Below are 22,765 nucleotides of genomic sequence, written 5' to 3' on the forward strand. Positions count from 1 at the left end.
TTGTTATGTTTGTAGTACCACTTATGAGGCAGTCCCATTCAACTTTAATAAAATACAGTGCTTTCTTAAAAATTTTAATCAGCTAATGTTTCCTGGCTCTCAACTGAAAAATTTTAAGTAATAATTTTTTAAATGATTTTCTATGCCACTCTTTTAAAAACAGTATTTATTTTGTAAACTGTTATTGATTTTTCTAATTTTGGAGTGTTGGTGTATGATTATATGTGGGGATTGGGTGCATTGTGTGTGTGTGTGTGTGTATGTGTGTGTGTGTGTGTGTGGTGTGTGTTATGTGTCTACATCTCAAACTGATGCTTTTAATTGGAATGATACAAAATAGTTTTAATCCTATCTACCATATACACTAAATTACATAGCACAAAGCCTGTTATAATAATTTTATGTAGATGCTACTAGGCTTTGTTCAGTTAATTCTTCAATTATTAATTCATATAAACCTGTATATAGGTAGAGATTCAGGTGTCAATAAAATGTGATAATTTATTCAGTTATGTCTATCTCTGTATAATGTGTTTCTCCAAATGTCAATCATCTTTCATCACCTCCAATGCCATCACTACACCCTAAGCCTCATGGCCTTTGAATCTATCTCTCTGTTACCAACCTTAGTCATTTTCGGTCTGTTTTCAATTCTCATAGCACATCTCCTATTCACAATTTTTTGAAACATAACTGACAGTAATTTAATAAAACTAAACTCTAAATTTTAGTACTTCATAATATTCTAGAAGCTTGAAACACTCAAAAGATTTTAAGCAGTGTTTTTATTTTTATTTTTTTAAATATACAAGTGTATTAAAGAGGAAAAACAAGAAACACATAAATAAAAGTATGAAATAAATCTTCAGTCCCCCAATGCCCCTTCAGAGGAAATATGATTATTGGTTTCTTATATATATTTCCATATGTTTACATAATATATAACTATATATTCTACAAATGAAGGGTTAAATATGTATACTGTATAAGCTAGCTATGTACTATATGAAATATAGACATATGCATACTATATGAACATATTAATATGTAGTCCACAATATTTTATGCTGATATAATCAATATTTACATATTCCTAAACATCTTTTTAAAACATAATAATGGTTTGGAAATTGTTTTTACCTTGTTTTTTATAAGTGAATAGTATTTCATTGTATGGTTGTATCATAATTGGAAGTAATCTTAAAATTATAAATTATTTCCTTTATATAATAAAAAATCAACAAGATGATAGCTCTAAAACAAACCACAAAGCAGTCCCAGTTCAGAGCTGGAAATGGGGAAAATATTTCATGGATTTTCCACCTACAAATATATGGGGCTTACAGAACAAATTTGAATGCATTGAGAGGTGATGTGCAGTTCTGGAGAGTTAAGAGATGGATTATATGTGTACACAGAAAACTAAATAAATATGAAAAATAATGACAATACTAACCACAGTGAAAATCAGAATGCTTTAAGAGTACATGATAATATTAGATGTATATAATACATACTAGTACATGATTCAGCTGTGAATAATATTTTCAAATTCACAACAATGTAAATGTTGAATACTTAACATTTAAGTACAAACTTAAAAATAAGTGATCACATAGTGATAAAAGAATAGACATTGTACATATGTGAAACAGAAAGAGAAGGGAGATAGTCTTGTTCACTAGTGTGCAGTTAATAGAAACTAATCAAAAATTTAATAAGAAACCAAAGAGTTGTAATACAAACTATATTTAGAAGCTATTGAGAGTAGAAACCTGGAACTCATTAGATAAAGAAACATCTAAAGAGTTGAATGTAGTTGCTCCTCTGATTTAGGAATCAGAAGTTAGAAGAAGACAGCTACTTTTAATTACAACCCTTGAAGAAGAATTTGTTTTTTAAAACACATGTGTGGTGTTTTGATGGAAAGAATCATCTATTCCATGAGAACCAGTTTCATTATCTTTGCATTATCTAGTGTGCAGTTAATAGAAACTAATAAAAAATATTTATGTAGATAATTTGAAAATCTGATAATGTAATTAGTCACATCAGTATTTATTATTTATTTTGTGGTTCTTGAGATTAACCCCACAGCTTTATGCATGCTAGGCAAACGCTGTTCCATAGCTCCACCACCAGTCCTTGCAACTATTTTGGAAAAGAGGTGCTTGAGCATTGTCATAGTCCATTTTCGGTTGCTCTACCAAAATACAAGAGGCTTGGAAATGTATAAAGAAAAGAGGTTAATTCCGCTCATAGTTTGGATGCTGATGAGTCAGCTAACCCTATCAGTTTACTTTTTGGTGGAAGCATTCAGGCTAGATCACAATACAGAGGGTGGCATCATGGTGGGAGGGCATGTGAGAGGGAAACAGCAGTCACATCAAGAGACAGGAAGCAAAAAGGATACAGGGGCTATTCCCACCCTTTCTATAACAACCTACTCTCAGAGGAGCTCACTTGGGTTTCATGAAAACTACATTAGTCCCTTCCAAGGGCAGTGCTCTCAACTGGCCTAATTACTTTCCCTCAGGCCCCACTTATTAAAGATTCCACCACTTCTTACATGCCACTCTGGAGGCAAGTTTGCAGCACATGCAACTTCAGAGGACATGGTCAAACCATATTTAAAAGATAGCAAGTATCATCTAATAAAATCAATAAACCACTTAGTTCCAACTTTTTAACAAATGAGGAATAAAAGGAATATTCTAAAGGGTGCCTACACTAAATCTGTAGCAAATGTTCTACTCAATGTTAACCATTAGAAGCTTTCTTTGTAAAATATAATAAATATTATTATATGTAAAATATATAAAATATTAATATATTATACCAGAGAAAACAAGAGCAAAGTAAAGTGCTCACAATAGCAGCTTTTATGCAATAACGTGTTCGTTATCTTAGCTAGCTTAATATAAAAATAAAACTCTAGGCAAAAAGTAAAATTCTCATTATTACTATACCAAAATTGTCTATTATGAATTGTTATTATGAATTGTGCTGCTGTAAACATTCATGTGGCTGTGTCCCTGTAGTATGCTGCTTTTAGGTCCTTTGGGTATAGTCTGAGAAGAGGAATAGCTGGGTCAAAAGATGGTTCCATTCCCAGATTTCCAAGGAATCTCCATACTGCTTTCCAAATTGGCTGAACCAATTTGCAGTCCCACCAGCAGTGTATGACTGTACCTTTTTCCCCACATCCTTGCCAACACTTGTTGTTGTCTTCATAATAGCTTCCATTCTGACTGGAGTGAGATGGTATCTTAGAGTACTTTTTACTTTCATTTCTCTGACTGTTAGAGATGATGAGCATTTTTTCATATATTGGTTGATTGATTGTATATCCTCTTCTGAGAAGTGTCTGTTTAGGTCCTTGGCCCATTTATTGATTGGATTATTTGTTTTTGTTTTTGTTTTTTTTTTTTTTTGGTGCTTAGCTTGTTGAGTTATTTATATACCCTAGAGATTAGAGCTCTATCTGATGTGTGAGGGGTAAAAATCTGCTTTCAGGATGTAGGCTCTCTGTTCACCTCACAGATTGTTTCTTTTCCTGAGGAAAAACTTTTTAGTTTAAATCCATCCCATTTATTGATTCTTGGTTTTAATTCTTATGCTATAGGCATCTTATTAAGGAAGTTGGGGCCTAGCCCATGTGCTAAAGATTAGGGTCTACTTTTTCTTCTAGTAGACGCAGAGTCTCTGGTTTAATTTCTAGATCCACAATCCATTTTGCATTAACTTTTGTGCATGGTGAGAGATAGGGATTTAATCTCATTTTGTTGCATATGGATTTCTAGTTTCCCCAGCACCATTTCTTGAAGATGCTAACTTTTCTCCAGTTCACACTTTTGGCACCTTTGTTTAATATAAGATAGTTGTAATTTTGTGGGTTAGCCTCTGTATCCTCTATTCTATACTATTGCTCTACCAGTCTGTTTTAGTGCCAATACCATGCTGTTTTTGTTACGATTGCTCTGTAGTATAGTTTAAGGTCTGGTATAGATATACCACATGTTTCACTCTTCCTGCTTAGAATTGCTTTATTCTGGGTCTCTTATTTTTCCAGATGAATTTCATGATTGTGGAGAAAATTTTAAACTTGATTGCAAGACTTGTACTCATAAATACATATATAAAAGATCTTGCTCCACGTATTGAATGATTATCAGACTGCATCATCAAGAAAGGGAAAGGGACTGGAAAGAGGAAATACAAGAGTAAGAACACTTTACATGATTCTTTATAATTTTTCTTTACTTCGGAGCAACTTATTTTTATAAGTTGCCACCCAGGCCTTGTACATGCTAGGCAAGAGCTCTTCTTCTGAGCTGCACCCTTAGTCCAGACTGAGCAACATTTTAGGAAAAAGTTTTATATGGTAATCTATAAAACATACAATTTTTGAAGTTCTAAAACCTTTAGATTTTTAATTTTTCACTTAATAAAAATAAAATTAAATTTAATATTGAAAAAGTATCATGTTGTATGATTTCTTTGTATAAGAGCAAAATGAATAATTTTCCCCTTATGAATCACAACATTCATGGCTGATGTCCTAATTCAGAAGATAAATTAATAAAATGAAACCATATAGATTTATTTAATAAAAGTTTTACAAGACATAGGAGTCATCAGAAATGTTTAGTCAGAGGAACATAGAAATCAACATATATTTTATCTCATGACTTGAAGATGCATCTTCGTTATTATACAGGAAAACATAGACAAGATGTATGTTTGAACAGGAGATGAAAAACAACATGAGAAAAGACAGGCTTTTTAGGAGCTAGAAAGGGACAACCAGGCAATCATTCAAAGGAATTTCCAAAATCTTCTTTGTTTTACTCTGTACTTGCTCTATGTTCCTGTACTTTCATATAAATACCAATGAGGTGAGTGTATCAAAAGGAGAGTTCCTTGCTTCTCATGACTAGTGGATTGCTTTGAAAATTCTGAGAGGAGGAACTAACATGGAGGAGAATGCACTTCAGTCAGCATCATAAATTATAACATTGAAAAACACTTGTTTTATTTATATCTGAGTAATGAATACTTATGAAGTCCTTATGGTATGCAATGAATATTTTCTCTTGTTGGGCTATGGATATGTTCATGTTCTTGTTCCTTATCATTTATATATTTAAGTCATGCAAATAGTTCTTAAAGATTTGTCTTAGTTTGCAGCATTTATTTCTGGCATTTCACAAATCCGAAACATGTTGTAGAAACAGGGTATATCATTCCAATTTTGCCTTGCATTTGAAGAGTCCCTGATGGTGGCACAGTCCTCCAGTGTAATTAAATTGTTAGGCTCTCCTGCATCCCAGAAGCTGAAAAAGACCAACATGGGAGATTTTAAATCCCAGCAAGAGGAAATAAAGTTACCTAATACATAAGGCAAACCACATTTGTGTTATTTACAATAATTTTGTGATGTAGAAATTATTATCTTTATTTTGTCAGGGAAGAAAAGGAGTCTCAGAAAAGCAAGACCATTTGTCCAATTTGTGGGTTTTAAAACTGAACTGGATTCTTTAGACTTTCTATTCTGCCATGCCTCTTCATGGTTTTAGACCCCTAAGGAGAAGTTATGGGGAGGTTTGATTATCTAATGGATTTATTTCCTTTGCATTCTTACCTTATGTTAAAGTTGGTTCTCTTTTTCTACTCAGAGTATGTGTTAACTTAGGTACACCCTTAAATTTTACAGTGCTGTAATGAAGCAACTTCTCTAGAGAATCTGAGCCTCTGGGTTGTATTCTTAAAACTGCAGTTTATTAGCTGAGTAAGACATTTAATCCTTTGACATTTAGCTTCCCCAAATGCTAGATGAAGACTAAGTACATTGATGTCTCTCAGAAAGGGGTAATTTAGGTTAAATGAAATAACAAATGAGAGAAAAACTTAAGTGCTGTGTTCTAATAATTCAATACAATTATCAAGGAGAAAAGGGACATTTTCAAAGGGTTCCCACTTTCACATTATAAGTGGGAAACCATTTTAAAAAAGTTTTACATGCTTTCTCAAAACACTATTTTTTTCATTTATCTAGTTTGGGGGCATAAAACTTTATTCTATTCTTTCTTTTGCAACTTCAATGAGCACATATTTCATTCTAATCTTCTTCATATTTTCATTGATCATTTCTCCTTGATTCTTGAGACAGTACCAGGAAATGGGAGAAGTAAGAGATTGTGCCTCTTTTCTCTCTTCTATACGAGTTTTTCCTCTTTCAGAATCTAATACAACCTGAATGTTCTTCATGTATCAACAATAACAAAAAAGTTTTGAGAATGACCCTCAACAGTGGTCTAACTTTAGGACTGTGGGTAATGTGGTTATTTTCCTACAGGAAGATACTTACCTCAGTGACTCTGTGAAAGGTGTGCCATCCACCCATTGCCACTCACCCTCAACCACTTGGTCTGTCAGTCCAATAAAAAACTCTCTCTTTTTAGGTTTTGCATGGTAAGGGAATTCCTATGGAAGATATAAAATCAAAAAAAGAGAAAATAAGCTATTTCACTTCAGAAGAGATGTTGCAAGTAATTGCAATTGAAAGAGGTAAAGTAGGGTCAAGACAAGAAATGATAGATCAATGAATCTGAAATAATAATGTCATCAAGGATTACCTTCTAATTTTTTATTGTAGTAAAATACACATTAAAATGAAACTTAAAAGGTAACAATCAACAGGAGAATTTCAATGATTAATTCAAAGTTTATCTACTTTTATAGATAGTCAAATCTCTTGTATATCTATAGCACAAAACATTTGTAATCATAATTTAAAAATAATGAACAGTAGTTGCCTTTCTTCTCTCATATGATATGTTCATAAACAAAAGGGTTATTCTAAAATTAATTCCCAATTTTCTTTCCTTTAAATAATAGTGTAACTCCACAAGGAAATCACCTTTTTGTTAGGTTAATCTAGTAATGAAGATAAATTAAAACAAATATTAGAAGTATTAGAAGCAGCATGCATTGAATTATGTTTATTTAATAAATTGTAGTTTGGGTCAAACACTGGCCCATGTATGGGAAAAGGGATGGATTATGTGGAGAATACTACATCAACACTGGAGGAGCCTGTACTATAATTACCTGTTCCTCCTGTGTGTTGATAACCACCAGGTGAGCTTCCATGCCTGAGCAGTTTCTTGAACTTGATAACCAGGACATGGTGTTTGTAGAAAAGAAATAGCAGCTAGATTGAAAATGTTTCCAGTTCAATGGACAGCAATTCTTAACTGATCCTAGGAGAAGAGAAATTTCAGTTAGTGCCTCAAATGAACTGAGTAAGAAAACATAACATTTCTTCTGATCCTATGGAGTCCAGCATTGATAATAGAAACCTCAGAAATCCTTGTTAATTCCCCACATCTTACTAAGACTTTAGATAGTTCCAATATTAGTAAATATTTAAACAACATTTTTCTTGTCTTTTGAACATATCTTCATTTTCTAAATGTCAGTGCTAGTAAATACAACAATACATGCCATCTATTTAAGTTATACAATTGATACAGAACTCTTTCGTTTGTTCTTAGATTATTAAGGGCAGAAAATGCAAGCTATGCATTTTTTTTGGGGGGGTGACTCCTAAGCAAGTGTCTCTTTTGCTACCTAAAAATGTATTCTCAACCAAGGCATAAAGACGGGCAAAATTTCTAAGAATAATACAATTTTAGCCTTTGAAGTTTCTTTAAAAAAAAACCCACCAAAATCTCTCAATTTAATGGTGAGAAAATTATAACTCAAAGAAGAAAGTCCATTTCCCAGTATCATGTAGCATTTTTCTAAGACTTGTAGCAAGACAAGATATACAGGCGTTTGCAATTTATTTCTGAGGTACTACCAAATTCTCTACTCTGTACTCTTTTTTTCTTTTACCTTATTTTGGATACAGGTGAAAGAAAAAGAAAATGTTATACACTTTCTGTTTACAGATTTACTGTTCAGACACATCCTCTAATTTATTCTAAACTTTTCTCAAATGTCCCTGAAATTTTCTGCCTCAATGCTAATTACATTTCCAAAGTTTTGTCGTCTATCCCGACCATTTCCTCAACATTCTTTTATAGTGTAGACAGGATTTCACATTTTGTTTTAAAAAACAGGATCTTATCCAAAGATAATTTTCTTATTCCAAAATCAGTCTAGAAGCCATAAAGTGTAGATCTATAAATTTTGATATTCAACAGTGGGGCCTGTTATACCTGAACCATCATTATTGCAGGAGAGCTCCCGTAAATTCTCATGTGGTCGGGACTTTTTCTCATCACGAATTTGAAAGCTGTGATATGTCACTGTAAGAAAAAGGGCCCAGTTAATGTTCATTTTTTTGTTGTAATTTATAATTTTTCTCAGTTTAGTGTTCATAACAAAAGTGGCATTAATTATTATGATGTTTATATCCTATTTACTTTTCATTCCATCTACAGAGGCAAGGGGATTCACTTCCTAAAAAGGAGAAGACAGTTTCATATTTCATAGTTTTCCTGACTTTTGAAGACGAGTACACTTTATTTCAGACCCAAAAATCTAGAAAAACCAAACATGTTTGCATTTCCTCTTATTCCAAGTTTAACTTCTCAACCCTTTCTTACAAAAAAGTAATTTGTTTTTACATCTGTTCCTGACCAGTGAATCCAAGTTCCAGTTTATTGTCTCACAGAGAAGAGTACATTAATGATAAGGGTACAATGGGAAGGGCTCTAGCAACAGGGAGGTGAAAACTGTGCCAGAGATCACTGAAATCTGGTAATGGTCCTCTAGTAGTTTGGGGTTTCTGGCTTGAAGTATAGCCCGGAGATTAAGAGGGAAAAAAACAAAATAGAATACATGTTTCAGGAGAAGAAAAGCCAGAGACAGCAAGGAAGAGTTTACTCTTAATATTATTGTGGAGAATTGGATTAAACTTGACCTTCAGAACCCACCGATACATCTGGTGATAAAACAGGCACTGAGAAGCAGGATGGAGGCACTGGCCACAGTCCATAAGAATGCCTGGGAAGAGAAGAATCTTCTCTCTGTAGAAAGGCAGACTCAAACACAGTCAATCTTCCTGGGACAAGATAACAACAGAGATTTAAGAGAGTCTTATTTTTTCTTGTTTCTTTCCACTCGCATTGTTTGTATTGTGTAATTCTCAAGTGTCAGCATGCAGCAAAATCACCTGCTGGGCTTGCTGAAACAGATAGCTGAACCTTACCCCCAGAGTTAGCAATTTGGAGGAGCTCATTTGGAACCAACAAGTTTTCAGGGGTTGCAGATGCTGCTGGTATGAGGACCCCACTTTAAGAGTAATCCATCACAAATATTAAGACTTTGACTCATGAACTCAGTTATACAATTTTTTTCCTTCTAGTTCTTCCAGTTAAAAAAGTATTTTCATATTTATAAGGCTCTTTTTGTTTCTCTTCCTTTTATCCCTTCTGCTTTTCTTGTCTCTCCTTTCTCTTCAGTGTCTCATTTATCAAGTTTGCTGTAAGTTAATCAGATAAAGCATTGACAATCCTGTATTAGCTTCCCCCCTCTTTCTAATATACATTTTAAGGACAAGGAAAGTGAGTTCCACAGAAGTGAAGTGACTCAAGGCATCAAAGAAAAGGAGAAATAGCAGTCTGGTAGCTCTCCTTGCATTCAAGTCAACAAGCTTCCAGTATGACATATAGTCTTCTAATCAGTCTCAATCTCAATCTCTCTCTCTCTCTCTCTCTCTCTCTCTCTCTCTCTCTCTCTCTCTCTCTCTTCTCTCTCTCTGTCTTATTAAACCTCCTTTTTTCCTCTTCTCATTCCTATTTTTTTCTTAATTCCACTGAGTACTTTTCTATTGTCCTTCCCCTCACCATATTTATCTCCTTTTCTAGTAAAATATCTAAGGAAGAAATGAAAGAGTTACAGGTTTACCTGTGCATTGTAGTGCAGATGATTTGCATGAATTCATTCTCTTTCTTTCTCTCTCTCCCTTCTCAGTTTGTGCATCCAGGAGTGTTCGGTTTGTAAGATTCCAGGGAAAATGAATCATGAATGATCAACACTTTATTTCCTTTTAGATAGTTCAACACTAGTAGATATAGATTAGCTTGTTTGGTGACTGTGCATTTAACTCAGGATTTCCCTTCTTGCATAAGGTTAAGGGAGTTTACTGTACAACTCCTCTATTTTCCTCACTCCAGGAAATAACAAGATGAGGAAATGACAAAGCACTAAGCCGCAACACATGTAGGCTGACTGACATAAAATGCAAAAAACCTAAAAAAGTTTTTTCTTTAGGTGGAAAAAGTCTCATTTTTTCAACACCTAACTCATTCCCAATTTTCCCTTGACACTGTGGTGTCCATCTTTGCATTCAAAATTTCAGTTTTCATCTGTATCACCCATACATTTGATAACTGAAAAAGAAGGCTTGGACTCCAAATCTCACAGATTTAGCAGAGAGCTGGGCATATAGTGGGTGTATTTATCACTTAGCAACAAGAATATTTTTCCATCTTTTATCATTTTACTTCCTTCCTCTTGAGATGGTAGTGCTGAGTATTTGCATCCCTTTTATCCAATGTCAACAATGGTTTATTTCACAGACCCACCTTAGCTGATCAACCTCATGCAACATGGACATGATTCCTTTGAAATTCAGCTCAATTTGTTACAATATGAAACAAATCCTTAGGCCTCAGAGAGAGCAAGTATTTTAATTCTATTGCTCTGATACACTTGGAAATTTTATTTACTTATTGTAACCTACATTATGAGAGATAGATTTACATGTCTGAAGAAGCAATTTTATTGGATGTTAGAATGTAATGCTTCGCCAGAATGTTAGTTTGATAGGTTCCATTTCCTTTCTTAAAGATAGGAGAATAAGAACATGAGCACATTGGTCTCCATTGTCTTAAAATTTCCCAAGTGCAAAGAAGTAGAAGTATGATACACATGAGTTGGTAATCCCCACATTTGATGATGCAGATGTTCCATGTATTAGAAAATGTCTTTTGTCCCACAGGGACTTTGTATTATTTCAATAGTTTAGGAAATTTGCTTTATATTCTTCCTTTTATAGTATATATATATATATATTAAAAACATTCTAAAATTATATATGCAAAATGCTATGGTTTATATGAGTGTTCTCCAGAGGTCTATAATGTAAAGGCTTGGTCCCCAGGGTGGTGCTATAGGTAGGTGCTTTGGATCTTTAAGAAATGAGGCCTAGTAGAAGGTTCTTAGATCATTGGGATATATCCTAAAGGGAATAGTGGCACATCTTGGAATAATATGTCATTCTCACCTGAGATCCAAACCATGTATGTGGCTGTACAATGTTGAACTTGAACCTGCAAAACCATGCCCAAATAACCCTGTCTTTACTTGATAAGTGATGTGTATCAGGCATTTTGTTATAGTGATGTAAAGGTAATATATATATGTGTGTGTGTATATATATATATTAATATATATGTATATATATAATACACACACATATACACATACATATTTAACTAACATATATATATACATATTTATGTTATACTATATAACTAACCTACATAGTTTGATATATATAATATATATATATATATATATATATATATATATATATATATATATATATATATATATATTATATACACACACACACACACACATATATGTATATATAAAATGTTTAACATCATTTGGGTATTAAATATGTTTATATTTTATTATATATGGTAAAGATAATATATCTACCATATGTATATACTATATGTCTTCTTTCAGAATTTTTCTTTACCTTTGATTTTCTGTGGTTAGAATATGTTATGCTTATGTGTGCAAGTGTGTATGAGTGTGTGTGCACATCTATTTTCATTGGTCTGCTTGCTTGGTTTTCCCTGAATGTCCTGGGTCTGTACTTTGGTGTGTCTGACATTAATTTGGGGGAATTTCTCAGTCATTATTATTTCAAATATTTATTGTCTCTCTTTCTATAATAGTTATTCAACTCTTGTAGTTGACTCACAGACTAGAATATTCTCTTTTTTCTTTTCTTTTCTTTCTGTTTGTTTTTCAGTTTTGAAGTTTTATATTGAGATATTCTTAAGCTCAGGGTTTCTTTCTTCAAAAATGTGAAGGTTACTAATAAGCCCATCAAAGGCATTATGACTTTTCTTATAGAGATTTTTATCTCTAGCATTTTGGGGGTGGTTCCTAATAAGAAAGTTCATAATTCTACTTAAATTGCCCATTTGTTCTTGCATGCTGCCTGTTCATTAGGTCCCCTAGTATATTAATCATAGTTGTCTTAAGTTTTCTGTCTGAGGTCCCCTAGCATATTAATCATAGATATTTTAAGTTCCCTATCTGATTAGCCAACATCCCTGCTATATCTGACTGGTTCTGATGCTGTTCTGTCTCTTAAATCCATGTTTTCTGCCTTTTTCTGGTTTATAATTTTTTAGATAGCTAGACATGATGTATGGTGTAAAAGAAGGTTCTAAACATATGTGTCTCTAGTAATGTAGTGGTAAGATGTGGGGAAGATGAAAAATTCTACAGGTGTGTGATTGGATCTGTCTTTGGTGATCCTGTGCATCTGGACTGGACCATTGCTGTTACATTTCCATTTTCTTCCTCTTGGTGGGAAACTGAGGCTAGAAGAAGTTTCTGCTAGAAGAAGATATAATTCTCTGTATTTGTCTTTCGGTCTCTGAAATATTGTGAACAAGGGTTTGCCCTTTGACTTGCTTCTCCATTGGATTTAAGAAGCTTGCTGATTTCTCTGTTCAGTTTAAACCTGTTAAGACAAAGTAATAATTTCAAATTTCCTTACATGCCAAAGCACAAACGAAAAGTTATTTTACTGAAAAACAACTTCTAATGTTACTGAAAAGCTGGATATTTAGAAAATAATTAGGTGTTTCAGTGTGATGTAAAATAATATTTCACTAAATAAAAGTATCACTCCACACATAAAGTGGAAACTGAAATAATAGAGCTACAAAGTAAAGAGGAATGAGATAAAGTATTCCAAATAAGAGTGGAATGCACACCCAACTAGACATATGAATAATATGTCTCTGTTGTTTAAAAAATTAACAACAATTTAATTTTTTGAAAAATTTTCAACAATTTGTAGAAAAATTCTTTTAAGTTGAAAGAGTAAGTCTGCAGATCATGCTGAGTTCCAATCCTAGACAGACAGCTTTTTTGAGTTACCGAAGGTGCAAGTGTCACCATCAGAAAAAACCTGTTTGTCTCTTCTGGACTATAATCCTGTTGAACATCTATGTCTTACTTAATTCTAAATAAAATAATAACTTTTTGATGATTTTGCAAAGAAGTATTGTGATCCAATGAATTTATTTTTCTTTTGATTAAACTAAAAAGGAAAAAAAAACCTCTTTGATGTGGAAGTATTTTAAACATGATGACTACATTTGACCAAAGCTATTAAAAATTAAAATCTGAAGAAAATTAAGAACTAAATTGTTCACAACATGTAATTAATTATTAGTTACAAAAGCAATAGCATCAGGCTTGGGATATAGCTCAGTTGGTAGAGTGCTTACCTCACATGCACAAGGTCCTAGATTCAATCCCTAGCACCACCACCAACAAAAAGCATCAATCAGAAATGGTAAGATCTTTAAGTTTTATTTATTCTGTGATTTTTAAATTGTTCTTCTTTACTCACAAGTGAAGAGTGAAGCAAGGCCATACATAATTCAAAAAAAGCTTAGTTGTTTTTTATATATGTTGACAAAGATAATGAGTGATGTGATTTGGAATAAAAATTCAAAGCCACTTCTAAAATTTATCCAGTGAAGATCACAAAAATTTTTGTTTTTCTACAGTAAATTGGAAAGTAATTACCCTATTTATTTGCTTCTGAAACATTTAAAATAAAATTTAGTCATGAAAAGAGTAAAATGATATAATGGTATAATCAGCAATAGCAATTATATTTACTCTTGATATAAATTTGCAAGATCTATAAGAAATCCTCATATACATTATAAATTGTATAATCTATCTTTTAGGGGTTGACGCATGCCCAATGAAAGCAAAATAAAAACACAGACATAGAATAGAGAAATGAACATGGTTCTGGAAGATCATTTGAACTGTGGGTAAATGAAAATATGGGTAAATTTCAGAATTTCTAAGAGAATTTGCAAAGCAGGATTTGCATTTATATTATTACCAGGTGCTGTCAATAATTTATGTGGGCTAATGCTAGGATAAGAAAGATGATCTAGCAGCAGAATTAGAGGTATATATTTGAAGTATTAGAAGGACTATTAGATAATCAAGCAATTTAGAAATTATTTCAATAACATCTAGTAAATTAAAAATTTCACAACTGGTAATTTTATCCACTAGATTTACACACATGACTACATGTATTTCATGAGCCAGAAGATACAAAATTTCTGAGAATTATTCAGAATATGGATATATATAACTTGGCGTACCATCTTTCTATACATTGAAAAAATGCTGTATGGTCATAATTTATGAATACCTTATCAATGTACCCCTGGCAAAACTTGGAAAAGCAGGACTTTTAGTACTGGGAATGGCAGCATTGGCAGATTCCTTTACTCAAACTTGGTTCAAAATCTGCAGCACTGTCCTTCAGAGAACACCTATCACCTGAATGAGATGGTGATCAGAAGAAGTCAAGATGGAATATGGATAAAGGTAGGTTTTTCTTAATTTTCCAAGCAATGAAATGTGTGTGTAATTTTAGAGAGGATATTACCCTCTTTTTGATAGTAAACAAAATGGGTTGGATAGGACTTGATAATATAGATCACTTTGATTGGAAGAAAATAAAAATAATATCTGATGTACATTTTAGTTTGTAGTTATGAATACATGTTATTAGATCAAAGGCTATAAACAGATTCTCACACATAATAGATCTTAGCTGTAAATATTCCCTTGATTTCTTCTCTGTGGAGTAAATCAATTTGAAATAATTATGCTGCTAGGGAAAAGACTATATGAAAATTGAAAAGTTAATCATTCCATGATGCATACATATATCAAAATATTCCAAGCTGGGAGCAGTGGAGCATGCCTATAAATCAGCATCTTGGGAGACTGAGGGAGGAGGTTTTCAAGTTCAAGACCAGCCTGGACATTTTAGGAAGACCCTCTCCCAAAATAAAATAATGAAAATGTCTGTGGATGTGGTTTGGTGGCAGAGGACCCTTGAGTTTTATCTAGTACCATGAACAAACATACAAAAAAATCCTGTTATACCCCATAAGTATATACAATTGAACATTTTAGACATATATAACTAAATAACTGGCTCTGTGAAATGATCAGAAATGATTTTATCTAATGAAAATATTTTGGCTTGTTTTTGTAGAGATATACATTGGGTAATTCCTTTTTTGTCCAACATTATACAAGGGTCCAATGTTATACAGGAGTCTAATGAAGCATCTGTACTTGACTGTACCCTTGCATACCCTTCTTTTTATCTCTGTGACTTCCTACTTTGTTAATTGTTTGATAACCATAAGAGCATTATTTATATGAAGCTTCTTGACTCATGGCAACAAAATTTCAGCATATAGTCTATTGTACTTACGTTGGCCTTTCTAGAATCTACTGAGAATATAAAATTACTAGGAGTTTTCTGTTATTTAAAATTTGTTTTTAATTAAATGTTTTTCTTATGAGAATATGGATACCAGGTGCAAAGTTAGAAACTTTTGATCCCTTAGAGACATATAGTAACTCTAAATGGGACAAGAGATGTAGGCTGAACAAGCGAAAGTTGGAAATAATCCCACAAACCAAAGGATGTTTACATATTAGCATATGAACATCAGGCTAAATCAAATCCTTTATAACCTTGCCCCACACTGATTGGAGAGGCATATGTTTTGAGCACTATTTAAGCACTCTAAGCATTGATTAGTTTTTGACAAGATTCTCAACAAAGTATATTTTTGAGGTTTATAATTCTATTAATATTTATCAATGTTAATATGAAATTACCTGTTGCTTTTTCTCTGCTGGTTGTTTTCCTCTTTGTATCTCAGGACAAAAATTCTATTGTTTCATTATTTAATGAAACCTGCTTCTCCTGGCTACTATCAAAATGGGGATTTCATTACTGGTGGACTTTTTTTTTCCTAAGAGTGACTGATGGTGACACCAGAAGCCAATTTGTCTTTGAAGATAAATTTTATATGCCAGATTATGTTCTTGTGTAAGTATTTGACTTCCATGAAGTGCATAAGAAGGTTTAAAAAGCAATCAAGAGCTGAGAATTATTTTACCTTGTTTAAAGTTATAGGACATGGTGATGAGAATTTTTTTGACTTATATCCATTTAAATTGGTTTATTGGAAACTACTTTTGTTTATTGCCATGGGTAATTTAGTAAAATATATTTTCCAGAAATATATCACATAATCCAAGGCAGGAAAATGTGAATTCTAAATTTAATTCCATTTACTTCATCTCTGACCTTACTTGCTCTGCCTCAAGCTGCACATAAAAAAGCCCAAACTGTAAATCTGACTGTAAATCATCAGACTGTCAGGTTAATATCTTTTAGGCAGCCAATTTCTCAACATTTTCTACAGCAAATATTTTAGTTATTTCTTAGATTGTCATGTGTTTTTTTGACTTATCTACTTTAGAAATAAAAGGAAGACTATCTCTGCATCTTTGCCTTCTAAGGATCTTACTAAGCATTATCAGCACCTGCTGGCCATGGCTTTTGCTGTAGAAAAAATCAACAAGGACCTGAATATATTGTGCAATTTGTCTCTGGAATTTCATCTCTTCAATATGGATTTCTGACTTTATTGAGATAAAGGCCATGGAGAGTTCCATGTCTTTGCTTTCAGGAGAGAGTCCTCCAGTTCCTAATTATGACTGTAGGTATGAGAAGAGAAACAAGCTTCTGGCTGTGTTAGGAGGCATTTCAACAGGAATAACAGCTCATAGTTCCCAGGTACTAAGCCTCTACAATGTCCCCCAGTAAATGAAGAATTTTGTGTTTTCAATATTTAACATAGTAATATAGTATCACAAGTCAAAATTTAATTTATACTTATGAAAAGATATGGGACTTCTTAAAAATGTACTGTTTAACTTTTATTCTCTAAAAGATATTTATTCATAGTACAAAATTTTATAATAAAGTTTCCTTTGAAAACTTAAAATGGAGAAAAGCAAATAGATAACATAATGATGACCTACCTATAATCTCACAGGCTAGAGAAAATATCCTTTTCTCTTTATTGGTGTTATCATTTACATTTTTTCTATGAAATTATGGAGTATCATATATATTTGGGAATATGGCAATTCTATTCACAGGCTTCTTTTTACTCTTTTGTAACATGCAGTATTGTGAATGTTTTTCATTTATTGTCAATTGTTTATTTGCAATATCAGTTTAAGTTACAATATAATATTTTTACAAAAGTTATTTAGTCAATTTATTATGAGCAGACATTGGATTGTTTTTCAATTTTCCTTTATTACACAGTTTTTCAATTTTCCTTTATTATACAGTTTTAAAAGTTATTTTATTGATTAGTTTAATTTTTCTAGTAGAAGAATTTTGGTGTAAAATATATTCATTTTTGCAAAGTTTATGGTAAAATTAAAAATTGTTATCTAGAATATTAGTTTGCCACAAATATTGCTGAGATTCTGTTTACTTTCTTCTTAACATATTGCTGGATTCATTTTTAAAATATTTGTCAAGTGGAAGAAGTTATTAGTGATTTTTTTTCTGTTTCGATTTTTATTTACTTGTGTTTAAGAGTTAATTTAATTCCTTTTTAAAATGTATTCTTAATTTAATCTTTTGGTTATGAAATGGTAGGGTCAGGATTTTATTATTTTCTTATTGGTCAAAAAACTTCCTTCTGGGCTGGGGTTGTGGCTCAGTGGCAGAGCACTTGCCTCACGTGTATGAGGCACTGAGTTAGATCCTCAGCACCACATAAAATGAGTAAATGAGTAAATAAAGCTATTGTGTCCATCTACAACTAAAAAAAAAATTAAAAATATTCCTTCTTCTCATTTCCCTACTAAAAAATGTAATCTTTCAAATTATAGAAGAAAGTAACTTTTTAAAAAATGATTTCAAATACATATTCTTAAAAGTTGTTTAATAATACTTTGGGGAGATTTTTTAAACAAAACTGAAACTAGAGACTAGTTTATTAAGCTTCTCCTCATCATCGAGCTTCAACAAATAAAAAAAATTGGTTTATTTTGTGCTTTTATTAAATATTGATTTTTTTCTTATGTTTTCTTCTTTCTTCTTAAAAACAGATGTTCATCTTTATTTTATGCTTTCATAATTTCTTTCTTCTCTCTCTCTCTCTCTCTCTCTCTCTCTCTCTCTCTCTCTCTCTCTCTCTAATGTTTAAAGCATCCATTCATTCATCCAGCTATATGACAAGCATTTAATAACCATCTATGTCCAAAGATCATTATTTTATATTTTTATTTTTTTGGTACCTAGGATTAAACCTAAGGTTTCTTTATCTGAGTTACATCCCCATCCCTTTTGGGTTTTTATTTTGAGACAAATTCTCACTAAATTGCTTAAGGACTCACAACTTTTAGTTCTGCTGCCTCAACCTCCCAAATTTATGGGATTACAGGCATGAGCCATCATGTAGAGCATATCATGGTTTTAGAAGTGATGTGTGAGATCTCTGTTAAAAATTCAAGCATAGATGCTTTGTCAGTAGTGAAATATATGTCCCTATAGTTTGGATAAAATTCTATGGTAGACATATAAATTTGGGATAAATTTAGGGAATGTATGTTTGTGGAAAATGGAAAACATCCCAGTCTGAGCCATGGAGTCTTATGATATTATCAATTTGAAGAGATGTGGAAGATTCAGTAAGGTAGATTGATAATATGTTTTAAGATCACTCTGGAAACTGGCAAAGGAACATGTTTCAAGGAAAAAATTCTTATCTACTGTTTTACACCAATAGCAGATTCAGTAAAATGAGTTCTGTTAATTGGCAATTTGATTTAGCAAATTAGATAATTAATGACTTGGTTTTTAAAGGATGAATTGTAGTGGGGATACCCCATAGAGCAATTGTGAGAGAAAAGTCAAGCAACATATAGGATTAGAAGTCTGGACAATTCATTTGCAGAGTTTTTTATGAAGAAGAATAATTACGTGGGGTGAGGATAAAGAGAGATTTTATATGTAGTGATGGGAAAATAATTAGACTTTTCTCCATCATTTTGGCATATTTGTGGTTATATACAGGTATAACAGCAAAGTATAAGGGCTCCTAGACTTCTTTCTCTAGTGAATTTTAAAATGCTTAATGCATTCTCTTTTCTCATTTAATTTGATTATGTGCTATGGCTTCATGAAGAAAATCAAGTATTAAATTTTATTTGGTTGGTAATACAGAAAAGCCCAGTATGGAAAGATTTTTAAAATTTTTTTTGGCAGGGAGAAGGATGGGTGGGTACAGAGATTGAACTCAGGGGAACTCCACCACTGAGCCACATCCCCAGCCCTATTTTTAAATTGTATTTAGAGTCAGTCTCACTGAGTAATTTGCCTTGATTTTGCTGAGGCTGGCTTTGAATTTACAATCCTCCTGCCTCAGCCTTCTGAGCTGTTGGGCTTACAGGTGTGCACCATCATGCCCAACTGAAAATTTTTTTTATTGGTACATTATAGCTATACATAATAGTGCAATCAATATTGACAATCACATATGCAAGGAATATAATTTGTTCCATTTCGGTTCTTAGTAACTTCTCCTTCAGCTTCTCCTCCCATCCCTCTACTTCACTGGCCTTTCCTGACCTGATTTTTTATATAAATTGATACTTAAAAATAAACAGTGAAATTCACTATAGTATATTCACACAGATATACAGCATGATTTGGTAGACCTCATTCTGCTATTCCTCCCCTTTTCCATCCCTTCCCAATCACTCAACCTCCTTCCTCAATTCCATTTTCTTCACCAATTTTCATGGTGTTGCATCTCCTGTACTTTGCCCCCATTATTTTGCTCTAGCTTCTGCATATGAGAGACAACACTCAACTCTGGACTTTCTGAGTCTGGCTTATTTCATAAGTTTCATCTATGCACTGGAAAATACCATAATTTTATTCTTTATAGCTGAGGAAAACTCCATCATGTATATATACACCACATTCCCTTTATGCGTTCACCTGAGCATCTGGACTGGTTGCATTATTTGGCTATTGTAAATTACGCTGCTATAGTTATTAATGTGCCTATATCACTACCATATCCTGATTTTATTTCTTTTGGATAAATATCAAGAGATGGTACATTAAGCATTTATATTTATATTAAAAAACAAATACTTTAATGTTATACCTCAAGGCCCTAAAACAAATAGAAGTGTGGAAATAATTAAGATGAGAGCTTAAATTAATGAAGACAAGAAAAATACAAAGAATCAATTGAGGGTTGGTTCATTGAAAAAAATGACATACCCTTAGCCAAACTAACCAAAAAAGACAGAAGACCCAAGTCAACAATATTGGAGTTGAAAAGGGAGATACAATAGACACTTCTGAAATCCAGGAATATTTGAAATTATTTTGAAAATTTATTCTCCAATAAACAAAAAAATCTAGAAGATATGACAAATTTCTAGACTCATATTACTGAAACAAATTGAACCATGGGGTAAAGAAACCTAAAGAGATTAATACCAAGCAAAGGGATAGAAGTAGTAATTAAATGCCTATAAACAAGGAAAAGCCAAGGACCAGAAGGATTGTCAGCCAAGTTCTACCAAACTTATAAAACAAGAACTAATACCAATCTTCCTCAGTATGGAAAATTATTGATTTGCAAATAATCTTCACAAATTTATGTTACTCTAAGAGCAGAAAAGGAAAACTTCTGTGACTCTATGTATATATTTTTAAAAGAATAAAGAAAAATATGCACACACAGATATATGTACACAAATAAATATGTGTGTATGTGTGTTTGCATGCACTTTTAGTCACAAATATAAATACACACACACACTACCTATAACTTAATTCCCACTTTATATGTATGTATATATATATATATATATATATATATATATATATATATATTCCACTATATATACTATTTCCATATATATACTAATTTCTCTATATATTCTAGTATATACATACTCATAATTATGTGTATATATACATAATTATGTATGTATTATACATGTATATACACACATATATTTATATATATACACATAATATGTGAATATATTTATGTGTGTGTATATATATATAGTGGAAATTAAGTTATATGTGGTATATAGAAAATTGATACTTCTTTTTTCTTCTTCTTCTTTTTTTATTATTAGTTGTTCAAAACATTACATAGCTCTTGACATATTTCATACATTTGATTCAAGTGGGTTATGAACTCCCATTTTTACCCCATATACAGATTGGAGAATCACATCGGTTACACATCCAGATTTTTACATACTGCCATACTAGTGTCTGTTGTATTCTGCTGACTTTCCTATCCTCTACTATCCCCCTTCCCCCTCCCGTCCCATCTTCTCTCTCTACCCCATCTACTGTAGTTCATTTCTCTCCCTTGTTTTTTCCCTTTACCCTCACATCCTCTTATATGTAATTTTGTATAATGATGGGAGTCTCCTCCCATTTCCATAAAATTTCCCTTCTCTCTCCCTTTCCCTCCCACCTCTCATCCCTGTTTAATGTTAATCTTCTTCTCATGCTCTTCCTCCCTGCTCTGTTCTTAGTTGCTCTCCTTATATCAAAGAAGATATTTGGCATTTGTTTTTTAGGAATTGGCTAGCTTCACTTAGCATAATCTGCTCTAGAGCCCTCCATTTCTCTGTGAATGCCATGATTTTGTAATTTTTTAGTGCTGAGTAATACTCCATCGTATAATAATGCCACATTTTTTAATCCATTCATTTACTGAAGGGCATCTAGGTTGGTTCCACAGTCTAGCTATTGTGAATTGTGCTTCTATGAACATTGATGTAGCAGTATCCCTGTAGTACGCTCTTTTGATGTCTTTAGGGAATAGTCCAAGAAGGTTGGACTTGGTCAAATGGTGGTTCCAATCCCAGCTTTCCCAGGAATCTCCATACTGCTTTCCAAATTGGCTGCACCAATTTGCAGTCCCACCAGCAATGAACAAGAGTACCCTTTTCCCCACATCCTCACCAGCACTTGTTGTTGTTTGACTTCATAATGGCCGCCAATCTTACTGGAGTGAGATGGTATCTTAGTGTGGTTTTGATTTGCATTTCTCTGACTGATAGAGATGTTGAGCATTTTTTCATGTACTTGTTGATTGACTGTATGTCCTCCTCTGAGAAGTGTCTCTTCAGGTCCTTGGCCCATTTGTTGATTGGGTTATTTGTTTTCTTATTGTTTAATTTTTTGAGTTCTTTGTATACTCTGGATATTAGGGCTCTATCTGAAGTGTGAGGAGTAAAGATTTGTTCCCAGGATGTAGGCTCCCTATTTACCTCTCTTATTGTTTCTTTTGCTGAGAAAAAACATTTTAGTTTGAGTAAGTCCCATTTGTTGATTCTAGTTATTAATTCTTGTGCTATGGGTGTCCTATTGAGGAATTTGGAGCCCGACCCACAGTATGTAGATCATAGCCAACTTTTTCATGTAACAGATGCCGTGTCTCTGATTTGATAGCAAGCTCCTTGATTCATTTTGAGTTAACTTTTGTGCATGGCGAAAGAA

General features: G+C 32.7%; 1 protein-coding gene across 1 annotated transcript; it reads right to left on the minus strand.

The window, feature by feature from the left end:
- Nucleotides 1-5,179: 5,179 nt before the first annotated feature.
- LOC143387901 (C-type lectin domain family 4 member E-like) lies at nucleotides 5,180-9,958 on the minus strand. The gene is made up of 6 exons (XM_076842005.2): nucleotides 9,922-9,958; nucleotides 8,949-9,041; nucleotides 8,229-8,318; nucleotides 7,114-7,265; nucleotides 6,371-6,486; nucleotides 5,180-5,336 (listed from the first exon to the last, which is right to left on the minus strand). The coding sequence occupies exons 1-6, from the start codon at nucleotides 9,956-9,958 to the stop codon at nucleotides 5,180-5,182; spliced, it is 645 nt and encodes a 214-aa protein (XP_076698120.2).
- Between the last annotated feature and the right edge of the window lie 12,807 nt (nucleotides 9,959-22,765).

The sequence above is a fragment of the Callospermophilus lateralis genome, unplaced genomic scaffold, assembly GCF_048772815.1.
Source record: "Callospermophilus lateralis isolate mCalLat2 unplaced genomic scaffold, mCalLat2.hap1 Scaffold_143, whole genome shotgun sequence".
Classification (NCBI taxonomy): Eukaryota; Metazoa; Chordata; class Mammalia; order Rodentia; family Sciuridae; genus Callospermophilus; species Callospermophilus lateralis.

Excerpts from the sequence above, each read along its gene's own strand:
- LOC143387901 (XM_076842005.2), bottom strand. The coding sequence starts at position 9,958 with ATGAATTCATGCAAATCATCTGCACTACAATGCACAG. Across the intron at positions 6,487-7,113 it reads TCAACACACAGGAGGAACAG|GAATTCCCTTACCATGCAAA; the intron begins GTAATTATAGTA and ends TATCTTCCATAG. Across the intron at positions 5,337-6,370 it reads CCTTTCACAGAGTCACTGAG|CTTCTGGGATGCAGGAGAGC; the intron begins GTAAGTATCTTC and ends GGTCTTTTTCAG.